A 12,685-nucleotide genomic window follows, 5' to 3' on the forward strand; every position below is an offset into this window, starting at 1 on the left:
AAATTGCTGGTCTGTGGTTGTGATCATCTTTAAACTTTAATCGCTGAAGTTAGTTTTTTGTGAAAGCAAAAGGTTGTTTCTGAGTTCTTTGATATGCATCAGGCTTCAACAACACATTCCAATAAAATATATAAGTAACATCACTGGTATGTTGTATACACTGCATGTACATATCTCGATTTTAGGTAGTATATGGTTGTATAGGGTATATGGTAGTAAAGGTAGTATATGGTTATATAGGGTATATGGTAGCAGAGACAGATACCTATATAGTATATAGGTCTCTGATGGTAGTAAAGGTAGTATATGGTTCATGTAATAAGTACGGATATATATTTTGAACGCGAGTGTATGTGGATTTAGTTAATTTTTTTATGTCCCTAATATATATAGCCTAAATTATGTAAGGCAACACTTTTCCTAATGCATTACAGAGTGGCATCAACTCGTTTGTATGACAATGATCATTAACGTTACCTTACAGAACTTTATAAAAGTTTGGATTGCGTCCCCTTGCAAGGTAAAACCACAATCTACTGATGTATAAAATTTGCTCTTTATGTTTGACCTCTTGTAACACATGTGTGTCTGAGCGATAAATAAATCCGAAATCTAAAATACTCGTTAGCATAAAGAATTATGTAAGGACTTTTAATAATGTCACCTTTCAAATATACATAATTTTATTGTAGTTTGGTCATCATACTCGCGACGCATTAGGCCTAGGCCTCTGTCTGTAGCCAATGTTAAATCGGAAGCTGTGATCTTGTTTGTATATTTATATATGTACATTAGATACGAATGAAATCTTTGTAATGTTACACCTTCTCCCATTGGTCAATTCTCCTTAATATAGAACACAAAATTTAATTGGTCAATGCACCGTAAAAGTGACAAAACCTAAAACTGCCTGATCTGTGCAGAGAATTAGATTTTTCACTGGTCAATTTTTACCATATTAAGGACCACCAAGACACAAAAGTATTATTTACTTAACAATAATGCCACCATGTTCTTAAAAATAAAATAAAAACGCTGACGAACAGTAATGATATATTTATTTTCATAAGCAAATTTCATTGTATAAATAATGATATAGACGATTTCTTTTGTATATTCTATTATGATGTATTTGATAATTGTACCGAGCTAATATCCTCTAGAACGATATTCTGGTGAAGAAGTCATTGGAATTACGAGTTACGAAATATCCTTAACATTAATTTCACTTATGTTCCAGATCAAAAGATCTTTTACTCTGCATCGGGATTCTAATCTGTTAATGTCGATAGTTGTCCGAATAAATATGAATAATCCCAAAAGTCAAACCGACTGAGATCCTGTAGAAACGAGTTTCCCTTCCAGGAAAATGTTCCATCTATCAAGACCAGTTTGTATAGAACACACGATCCTATTCTCTGGCATTCTTTCACAATTCCAAGCTGACCCTCGCGCAAATGTTCCTGGATTAAGACCAATTACTATAACGTTTTAACAGTGCTTTGTTTCCAATCGAAGAGACTTGTTTCCCCGACAATAATTTACAACAACAAACGTTTATATCCTTCTGCCCTACATCGACACAGACAAAAAGCCAAGTAAACAGAAAATAAACAAATAAACAGAAGTAAACATAGCATTAGATGGACATTGTTCCATGACGTTAACCTAGATGTGCCATCTCTGATCGTTTCTCATAGTTACCCGATGTAGTTTTCACAAAATGGTCTTGTTTATATCAAAAGTCAGAACTGGTACGTTTTGATTTGTTTTGTTTTTTAAACTTGTATGAGTGAAATTAAAGATTTTCTAAAGGTATGGCAGTAATTGGTGACGTCATGATGCCGATCCTTCCATTTAATCCCTGTCCATATACTTGGTGACTTCCCCTGCGTATGCTGGAATAAAGGCTTTGGAATTGGCCTGGAATATAAAAACAAGAAAGGTGAGGAATGTAAAACAGTATTATGAAAAAATTATATTTTTGTTGAAAAGCGCAAAATGTCGAAGTCTTTAAAAATTTTATTGAGTGTCATATGAAATTTTTCATGAACACGAACGGTAGATTCTACATGATTTCTACGTAATCATACGATTCGGAAGGGAGAGAGAGAGAGAAATAAAAGTATATTGTTTTCCCGTGACTCCTAACTTACTGTGAGTCCTAACTTACCACGAATCCTAACTTTCCGTGAACCTACCTTACTGTAAATCCTGACTTCCCGTGCCTCCTACCTTACTGAAAATCCTAACTTCCCGTGCCTCCTACCTTAGTGTAAATCCTAACTTCCCGTGCCTCCTACCTTAGTGTAAATCCTAACTTCCCGTGCCTCCTACCTTACTGTAAATCCTAACTTCCCGTGCCTCCTACCTTACTGTAAATCCTAACTTCCCGTGCCTCCTACCGTACTGTAAATCCTAACTTCCCGTGCCTCCTACCTTAGTGTAAATCCTAACTTCCCGTGCCTCCTACCTTAGTGTAGAAGCCTAACTTCCCGTGTCTCCTACCTTACGTAAATCCTAAACGTCCGGTGGCGCCTATCCTTACTGTAAATCCTAACTTCCCGTTGCCTCCTACCTTAGTGTAAATCCTAACTTCCCGGGCCTCCTATCGACCTTACTGTAAATCCTCCTAACTTCCCGGGCCTCCTACCTTAGTGTAAATCCGACTCCGTGCCTTCCCCTATCCTTAGTGTCAATCCTAACTTCCTGTGGCCTTCCTAACCTTAGTGTAAATCCTAACCTTCCCGTGCCTCCTACCTTAGTGTAAATCCTAACTTGCCGTGTCTCCTACCTTAGTGTAAATCCTAACTGTCCCGTGCCTCCTACCTTAGTGTAATCCTAACTTCCCGTGCATCCTACCTTAGTGTAAATCCTAACTTCCCGGGCATCCTACCTTAGTGTAAATCCTAACTTCCCGTGCCTCTACCTTAGTGTAAAATCCTAACTTCCCGTGCCTCCTACCTTAGTGGTAATCCTAAACTTCCCGTGCCTCCTACCCTAGTGTAAATCCTAACTTCCCGTGGCTCCTACCTTAGTGTAAATCCTAACTTCCCGTGTCTCCTACCTTACGTGTAAATCCTAACTTCCCGTGCCTCCTACCTTAGTGTAAATCCTAACTTCCCGTGCCTACCTACCTTAGTGTAATCCTAACTTCCCGTGCCTCCTACCTTAGCTGTAAATCCTAACTTCCCGTGCCTCCTACCTTACGTGTAAATCCTAACTTCCCGTGCCTCCTACCTTAGTGTAAATCCTAACTTCCCGTGCCTCCTTACCTTAAGTGTAAATTCCTAACTTCCCGTGCTCTCCTACCTTAGTGTAAATCCTAACTTCCCGTGCCTCCTACCTTAGTGTAAATCCTAACTTCCCGTGCCTCTACCTTAGTGTAAATTCCTAACTTCCCGTGCCTCCTACCTTAGTGTAAATCCTAACTTCCCGTGTCCTCCTACCTTAGTGTAAATCCTAACTTCCCGTGCCTCCTACCTTAGTGTAAATCCTAACTTCCCGTGCCTCCTACCTTAGTGTAAATCCTAACTTCCCGTGCCTCCTACCTTAGTGTAAATCCTAACTTCCCGTGCCTCCTACCTTAGTGTAAATCCTAACTTCCCGTGCCTCCTACCTTAGTGTAAATCCTAACTTCCCGTGCCTCCTACCTTAGTGTAAATCCTAACTTCCCGTGTCTCCTACCTTAGTGTAAATCCTAACTTCCCGTGCCTCCTACCTTAGTGTAAATCCTAACTTCCCGTGCCTCCTACCTTAGTGTAAATCCTAACTTCCCGTGCATCCTACCTTAGTGTAAATCCTAACTTCCCGTGCCTCTTACCTTAGTGTAAATCCTAACTTCCCGTGCCTCTTACCTTAGTGTAAATCCTAACTTCCCGTGCCTCCTACCTTAGTGTAAATCCTAACTTCCCGTGCCTCTTACCTTAGTGTAAATCCTAACTTCCCGTGCCTCCTACCTTAGTGTAAATCCTAACTTCCCGTGCCTCCTACCTTAGTGTAAATCCTAACTTCCCGTGCCTCCTACCTTAGTGTAAATCCTAACTTCCCGTGCCTCCTACCTTAGTGTAAATCCTAACTTCCCGTGCCTCTTACCTTAGTGTAAATTCTAACTTCCCGTGCCTCCTACCTTAGTGTAAATCCTAACTTCCCGTGTCTCCTACCTTAGTGTAAATCCTAACTTCCCGTGCCTCCTACCTTAGTGTAAATCCTAACTTCCCGTGCCTCCTACCTTAGTGTAAATCCTAACTTCCCGTGCCTCCTACCTTACTGTAAATCCTAACTTCCCGTGCCTCCTACCTTAGTGTAAATCCTAACTTCCCGTGCCTCCTACCTTAGTGTAAATCCTAACTTCCCGTGTCTCCTACCTTAGTGTAAATCCTAACTTCCTGTGCCTCCTACCTTAGTGTAAATCCTAACTTCCCGTGCATCCTACCTTAGTGTAAATCCTAACTTCCCGTGCCTCCTACCTTAGTGTAAATCCTAACTTCCCGTGCATCCTACCTTAGTGTAAATCCTAACTTCCCGTGCATCCTACCTTAGTGTAAATCCTAACTTCCCGTGCCTCCTACCTTAGTGTAAATCCTAACTTCCCGTGCCTCTTACCTTAGTGTAAATCCTAACTTCCCGTGCCTCTTACCTTAGTGTAAATCCTAACTTCCCGTGCCTCCTACCTTAGTGTAAATCCTAACTTCCCGTGCCTCCTACCTTAGTGTAAATCCTAACTTCCCGTGCCTCCTACCTTAGTGTAAATTCTAACTTCCCGTGCCTCTTACCTTAGTGTAAATCCTAACTTCCCGTGCCTCCTACCTTAGTGTAAATCCTAACTTCCCGTGCCTCCTACCTTAGTGTAAATCCTAACTTCCCGTGCCTCCTACCTTAGTGTAAATTCTAACTTCCCGTGCCTCTTACCTTAGTGTAAATCCTAACTTCCCGTGCCTCCTACCTTAGTGTAAATCCTAACTTCCCGTGCCTCCTACCTTAGTGTAAATTCTAACTTCCCGTGCCTCTTACCTTAGTGTAAATCCTAACTTCCCGTGCCTCCTACCTTAGTGTAAATCCTAACTTCCCGTGCCTCCTACCTTAGTGTAAATCCTAACTTCCCGTGCCTCCTACCTTAGTGTAAATTCTAACTTCCCATGTCTCCTACCTTAGTGTAAATCCTAACTTCCCGTGTCTCCTACCTTAGTGTAAATCCTAACTTCCTGTGCCTCCTACCTTAGTGTAACTTCCCTTGACTCCTTACTTACTATGTATCTTAACTGACTGTGAGTCTTAACTTACCACGAATCCTAAGCTGTGTAAGCAGTTTATGACGTTGTAGAATGGGCCTTTACGGACTTCCCATAAGTCTCCACTCTGGAAGGAGAACTCCCTGGCCAGACCGTATGCTTCGCATCCTTTGTTGAAGTTTTCGATGTTTGTCATGGCGGCGAAACTGTTGGAGACTTTCTTACTGAACGTTACTTTGCTCTTGTTGTCTTTTAACAATAAAATGTTGAGGAATCTAAAACCAGCATAAACTTTTCAACATTAGAATAAAGCCGTCAAGTTTGATAACGTATCCTTAATACTATTAAAATATGATATATATGAATTATGATATATATAAAATATATATATAATGTAATCTGTTTTATCTGTGTTTCACAATGATCAGTGACTTTACCAAGTATGGAATTTTTTTCCATATTTCTCAACTTTGAAAGGAGTGTTTGAACACCAGTTATAGTTAGTTTCGAGACATGAAAATAAGCATGGGTCGAAAACAGTTTGACAGAAGGTAAGTTGTAAATGCAGACATCTAGTATATAAGGCTCTTCTATAATTATAAGGAAAATCCATTACTTTATCATAGGACGATTGAAGCTCAAATACATAATGCAAATAGCATGTCAAGCAAACTCCTGATTTATTTTACACTGCGCAAGCAACATTTAACAAACAGACAATGCTAACGACATATGATGACTCGCGATAGTTATAACTCCATATCCGTTTAATATGTTGCCATTATTAAGAGTATAGAAATATCAAAAATATGTGACATCATTTCCAACATGTGCCTAAAGAAGCTAAGAAGCTTACGAGGACGTCAACATTTCAGATAAAAGCAATGATCTTCCTCAAAGTTGTGTACCAATTAAGCATTCATTTGGTTTTCAGACATTTCTACAATTTACCCCCTTGCTTTTTAAAATGCTGAAGAATCAAACTAATATGGTAAGTGGTAAACAAATGGTCCATTGTTTGCTTTTAAGCTAATATTTAAAGCTTTTGTGGTAGATAAAGCCTTTCGCATGAATCATTTCACATCAAGCATTAATCATTTCACATCAAGCATTAATCATTTCTCCTTTAGCCAAAGTGCTTTATACTTATTGCAAAGGCGTATCGAATTGCGAAGTCATTTCAATACGTCCGTTAAATTTGACGGAAGTATTCTGGTATATGGCGCCGTCTGTTTGTCCGCAGATATCCTTCTGCATTATTGACCGATCTCTTAGAAACTTGGTATGTATTAAATCATAATTTTCACAAAATGAATATTAGTGTTACAAGCATTGCATTTGTGTGCTTTATAAATAGAACTTTCAAAGATGACATCACGAGATCGAACGTCACAGCTGAATATTAGATTAACCGCTGTCTGTTCCGGATTCATTACATCGCTCCTTTCCTGGGCAAGGTAAGTATGCTATTAAAGGTTATGATGTGTGTGTTAAAGGTTCATCCTATGATTTCTTCATTCACGACATCACAAGACATGCGTTTCAACAAATATTCCGAAAACTGCATCTGAATGCTAATTGTCATTACATTGTTTTCACGTGCGGCGGTGTACCTCTTGTTTGCATAAAATCTAATTATCAGTGTTTAAAAAATGGGTTTTTGTATTGTTTTGTTTCGAATAAAAATTTACATGAAATATAAGTGGAATGACTAGAAAATATTTGTCTGTCTTTTGTTTGATCGATTTAAATTGTTTCCATTCCATACAACTCGAGCACCAGATTATCATATATTTCCTTGACGACATTCATCTCACCGAGTATCGCCAATGTCGACCCCTTCCAAATCCAGAAATCATGTTGATGATTTTGATTGACAGACAACACCACAAAGAGCACGCGATGATATGAGGATAGCCAATAAAAAGTTTAGGAGGTCAGAGGATAGCCAATAAAAAGTTTAGGAGGTCAGAGGATAGCCAATAAAAAGTTTAGGAGGTCAGAGGATAGCCAATAAAAGTTTAGGAGGTTAGAGGATAGCCAATAAGAGAAGTAAGAGGTCAGAGGATAGCCAATAAAAAGTTTAGGAGGTCAGAGGATAGCCAATGAAAAGTTTAGGAGGTCAGAGGATAGCCAATAAGAGAAGTAAGAGGTCAGCGGATAGCCAATAAAAAGTGTAGGAGGGCAACGGATAGCAAATAAGAAGTGTAGGAGGTCAGAGGATAGCCAATATGAAGTGTAAGAGGGCAAAGGATAGCCAATTGGAGGCTTTGAAAGTGTTACAAACTGCTACAAAGCTTATATTTCATGTCATATCATTTCTAGAACAGACGTTTTGTTTGTTTTGTCTGTTTTTAGGGACTTAACTTCCTCGCATCATCCAGGGTCATTTGAGAAGTGGTGCCAAGGAGACACACAGGAAAAAAAGATCAGTGGGGAAAGGAGGAAAGATTTCAAATAATATTGACATAGTAATGGGATAAAAATCATTTAGCATGTCGTACCAACTTTCTATACTTATCAGTTAACTTCTTGATTCTGCTCCTGTGTGGTTTTAAACACGAGTTATGGCTCGTTTTACTTGTCCAATGATTGTACTGAAGTGTAATAAAACTCGTGTGGAAGTGTGTGGTGATTTCGTGTTCTTGGTGAACAGCGATGTTAGTCATTAAGAAAACGACTCTAAAGATAAGCTAGACTTTTGAAAAAAATGCACCTGCACAATAACCAAGATTATGATCTTGCGCATACACATAATGGTAAGCAGTGTAAGTTTTAGTGTTTATATCTTCCACTCCACTATGCAATATGATTTGATGGAGTGCATAAGCAAATAAGCATTATCTTAACGACGAGAAATAAGCGGCGATATTTTAGATGAAAAAAAGCGGACATTTCAGCCCAGTAGAATTATCACTTGGATAACGAGATCAGATAGGCGTAATATACACGTAACACATGACATCCACGATAAGTAATGCGGGTATGGAATGACTCGCTTAAAAACACAGCTATACCTTATACCCAGCATTTGTATGAGTGATTAAGAATGGAGAAGCGTTAGTTGGGATTGCAATGTTGAAGAAGACATGACTAAAGACTCGGCACTATATACTTATAGATGATGGCAGACTTACTTGCATAGTACAACACCATCTCTTAAATAGGTACACAAGCTTTTCCAGTCTAATAGTTCCTCTGTCTAAAATAAAAAGATCAAAGGATATCAGGTTAGGAGGGATGGGATTCTCCAAGCTGTTAATAACTCCGGATGGTATGTACACGGATTTATACGGGGAGGAGGTTACACATTGTAAACAAATTTGAGGAAGACAAGATGAGCCCAAGGAGGAAGGAATGTGCCTGGTTTGATAGTTTCGTATTTTTGTCATGTAGAATGGGCCTTCAGGGAATTTCTGGTTAAGCATAAAAGGAAATTTAATGAATATGATATTGACGGTAATAAAAAACAAGAGGCCCATGGGGCCTGTATCGCTCACCTGGTTGAATTAGACCAAATGTAAAAATAATGTTCATATTCAATTTGTTTTATTTGTAAATCTCGAACAATGCTATATATGGTTATAGTGTGGGAATCCGAAATGCTTTAAAGATTAATGAAGTCCAGACAATCTAAGGTCTGAAAGTCCTCAAGAATTAATTTTAGAACATGCATTCATCACTTTATTACTAGTAGCAATTTAAAGGAATTACCTCTTTTTTCCCCTATTGTGCCCCATCCCTTTGGCCCCTTTGGGGTCAGAGTCACCATTTATGCAAAATCTGTCCCCCTTCCTCCAAGGATGTTTCTGACCAAATAGGGTTCAAATCCATTCATAACTTAATAACTAGTAGCGATTTAAAGGAATTACCTCTATTTCCCATATTGGGCCCCGCCCCTTTGGCCCTTTGGAGGTCAGAGTCACCATTTATGCAAAATCTGTTCCCCTTCCCCCAAGGATGTTTCTGACCAAATTGGGTTCAAATCCATTCATAACTTAATAACTAGTAGCGATTTAAAGGAATTACCTCTATTTCCCATATTGGGCCCTGCCCCTTTGGCCCCTTTGGAGGTCAGAGTCACCATTTATGCAAAATCTGTTCCCCTTCCCCCAAGGATGTTTCTGACCAAATTGGGTTCAAATCCATTCATAACTTAATAACTAGTAGTGATTTAAAGGAATTACCTCTGTTTCCCATATTGGGCCCCTCGGGGGTCAGAGTCACCATTGATGCAAAATCTGTTCCCCTTCCCCCAAGGATGTTTCTGACCAAATTGGGTTCAAATCCATTCATAACTTAATAACTAGTAGTGATTTAAAGGAATTACCTCTGTTTCCCATATTGGGCCCCTCGGGGGTCAGAGTCACCATTTATGCAAAATCTGTTCCCCTTCCCCCAAGGATGTTTCTGACCAAATTGGGTTCAAATCCATTCATAACTTAATAACTAGTAGTGATTTAAAGGAATTACCTCTATTTCCCATATTGGGCTCCTCGGGGGTCAGAGTCACCATTTATGCAAAATCTGTTCCCCTTCCCCCAAGGATGTTTCTGACCAAATTGGGTTCAAATCCATTCATAACTATATGACTAGTGGCGATTTAAAGGAATTACATCTATTTCCCCTACTGGGCCCCACCCTTTTGGCCCCTTTGGGGTCAGAGTCACCATTTATGCAAAATCTGTTCCCCTTCCTCCAAGGATGTTTCTGACGAAATTGGGTTCAAATCCATTCATAACTTAATAACTAGCAGCGATTTAAAGGAATTACCTCTATTTCCCATATTGGGCCCCGCCCCTTTGGCCCCTCGGGGGTCAGAGTCACCATTTATGCAAAATCTGTTCCCCTCCCCCCAAGGATGTTTCTGACCAAATTGGGTTCAAATCCATTCATAACTATATGACTAGTAGCGATTCAAAGGAATTACCTCTATTTCCTGTATTGGGCCCCGCCCCTTTGGCCCCTCGGGGGTCAGAGTCACCATTTATGCAAAATCTGTTCCCCTTCCCCCAAGGATATTTCTGACCAAATTGGGTTCAAATCCATTCATAACTTTATGACTAGTAGCGATTTAAAGGAATTACCTCTATTTCCTCATTGGGCCCAGCCCCTTTTGCCCCTCGGGGGTCAGAGTCACCATTTATGCAAAATCTGTTCCCCTTCCCCTAAGGATGTTTCAGACCAAATTGGGTTCAAATCCATTCATAACTTTATGACTAGTAGCGATTTAAAGGAATTACCTCTATTTCCCCTATTGGGCCCCGCCCCTTTGGCCCCTCGGAAGTCAGAGTCACCATTTATGCAAAATCTGTTCCCCTTCTGCCAAGGATGTTTCTGGCCAAATTTGGTCAAAAACCAATAAGAACTTTTTGACTAGTAGCGATTTGAAGCAAATGTTGACGGAGGACGGACGGACGACGGACGGACAGACGACGGACGCTGCGCCATGACATAAGCTCACCGGACCCTCGGTCCAGGTGAGCTAATAACACGTACAATGAAATGCATTTTGATTTTCCTCAGATTCTGATAAATACTTTCAAGAAGATAAACTGCGTTGGTACATTTTATCAAGTAAATATATCACAAAGAATTGTAACAGGCATTTTACTTCCAATTCTTGTAAGAGTGTAGAATTATCATATGCATAATCTGGATCACATCGGGTAATAGGGGTTCACTGAAAAAAAATTCACAATTCACTCAAAACGAAAAGTTCAAACGTATGTGAATGGTATGATGATCAATTGGGTAGGTGAGGCCAGTGATATATATATACACACACACACACACACATATTCGATATTAGGTTTCGTAAATTACCTTTTACATATCTCAAAGTTAAAGCTTTTTTCTTATTTTAACGTGAAATTTTTGAAGAATGAGGCAAACGTGATTTTTTTTAATTACTAAATAATTTACAATAATTCGTCATTCACATGTTAGGCAGAGGAAAAGTAGGTTTCTCTCCTACTGTCAACGTAAGGATTTGGATGCTGTTTCTGGAAGGAAAATGGAATGTAATGGTACGCCGTTGTGTTTTGGAACATTACTTAACCTTGAATAAAGACGAAATACAACACTGAACGTCATGACATTCAAATAAGCATCTATTCTTATACCGTAGTGGAAAGGGAACCGAATGTTATAAAAACGCTTACGTTTGAGTATAAAAATTTTTGTCAAGAACGATAGAGACTTCATTCATTAGATCATCAACGGCGTATCATTTGGTCCTGCAAGCATCTACGTTAGGTATTTGGACTGGACTGAGATTTCAGGGTATAAAATGGAGATAAGATACTGGATAATAATGGTGTTCGAAAATGCACTCTGGTGACGGTCGGATCAAATCAAGTATACCTGTATATCGGCACTACTGGCGCTCAAGTTGCCCCATAATAAAAAAGCGCCTGTGGAGAAATTGTCATACAGATAAGCAAAACGAATATAACATTAGCTTCTTAATGGAAATTCATTTCGGAATTTTCTCTTATGAATATTTTAAAGCCAACATGCACTTTCTATACAGCTCGATATGAAATTAAAGTTTGGAGAGTGTAATACCGTATAGCGGGAAATTTTAGCGGTCATAAAATTTGGCGATTTGGTCATGAAAACTGAAAGTTAAATTTTGGCGGGTTAAAATTTAGCGATTTCCTTAAATCTAGGGGTTTAATTTGGCGTTGAGCATATATATTACCTACCGATATATATAGATAATTATGTTATGTCCATACATCCAATCCATGTTGATTAAGTGTGTTGTGTATTATCGATCCTCTGCCTCGAAACAGGAATTTATTACCAAAAAAATTCAGACGAACACATACATGTAGATTTGTCAAATTAGTGTTTATATGAGTATGTGTACAGGCAACAGACAAAGAGAATTTAATCAACCGTAAGATATCGCCATGGTCATCTATTGTATGATGTGTATACGTACAGGTGAGTTAAACAATTAGTCTACAAGTAGTATTCACATCAGTTCATTGAATGGTATGGGTAGATGGCTTTGTTTTCACAAAAATTAATTATGATGCGATATATATCATACTTGTGCTGCTACAGACTACAGACAAGAAGAAATCATCACAAACTCATACTAATGTATAAAATTATAAATGACCATGTACCAAAATATCTTCACAATATCATCAATCCTTTCTTTAACACAAATAACAACTATACATTTAGAAATGAAAGAATATTTAATATACCACAAACTAGGACTAACAACTATACTAACAGTTTTTTCCCTTCTACGATGAGACAATGGAACAATATTGATAACTCATTAAGAAACTCTGTCTCTATTTCAAGTTTTAAATCAAAAATAAAAACATTATTTCCAACAATAATTTCTGAAATTTTTATTAACTGTAACCCTAGGAATCTTAATATATTACTATGCCAATTAAGAAATAATGCAAGTGACTTACAACATG

The 12,685-nt window shown here is 38.7% G+C and overlaps 1 protein-coding gene across 3 annotated transcripts in view; it reads right to left on the bottom strand.

Annotated features, from left to right (window-relative positions):
* Window positions 1-1,041: 1,041 nt before the first annotated feature.
* The window catches only part of LOC117335410 (transgelin-2-like), a 35,290-nt gene continuing 23,646 nt past the window's right edge, over window positions 1,042-12,685 (bottom strand). For 2 of the 3 annotated variants that reach the window (XM_033895379.1, XM_033895378.1), the window contains exons 4-6: window positions 8,369-8,433; window positions 5,284-5,506; window positions 1,044-1,923 (exon numbers count right to left, since the gene is read on the bottom strand). In XM_033895379.1, the coding sequence (XP_033751270.1) occupies window positions 1,858-1,923; window positions 5,284-5,506; window positions 8,369-8,433 (354 nt within the window). In that variant the 3' untranslated portion in view covers window positions 1,044-1,857. Of the gene's footprint in view, window positions 1,924-5,283; window positions 5,507-8,368; window positions 8,434-12,685 lie in introns of all 3 variants that reach the window. The other variant, XM_033895380.1, reaches the window with a different exon arrangement.

Source organism: Pecten maximus, chromosome 10 (assembly GCF_902652985.1).
Source record: "Pecten maximus chromosome 10, xPecMax1.1, whole genome shotgun sequence".
Lineage (NCBI taxonomy): Eukaryota > Metazoa > Mollusca > Bivalvia > Pectinida > Pectinidae > Pecten > Pecten maximus.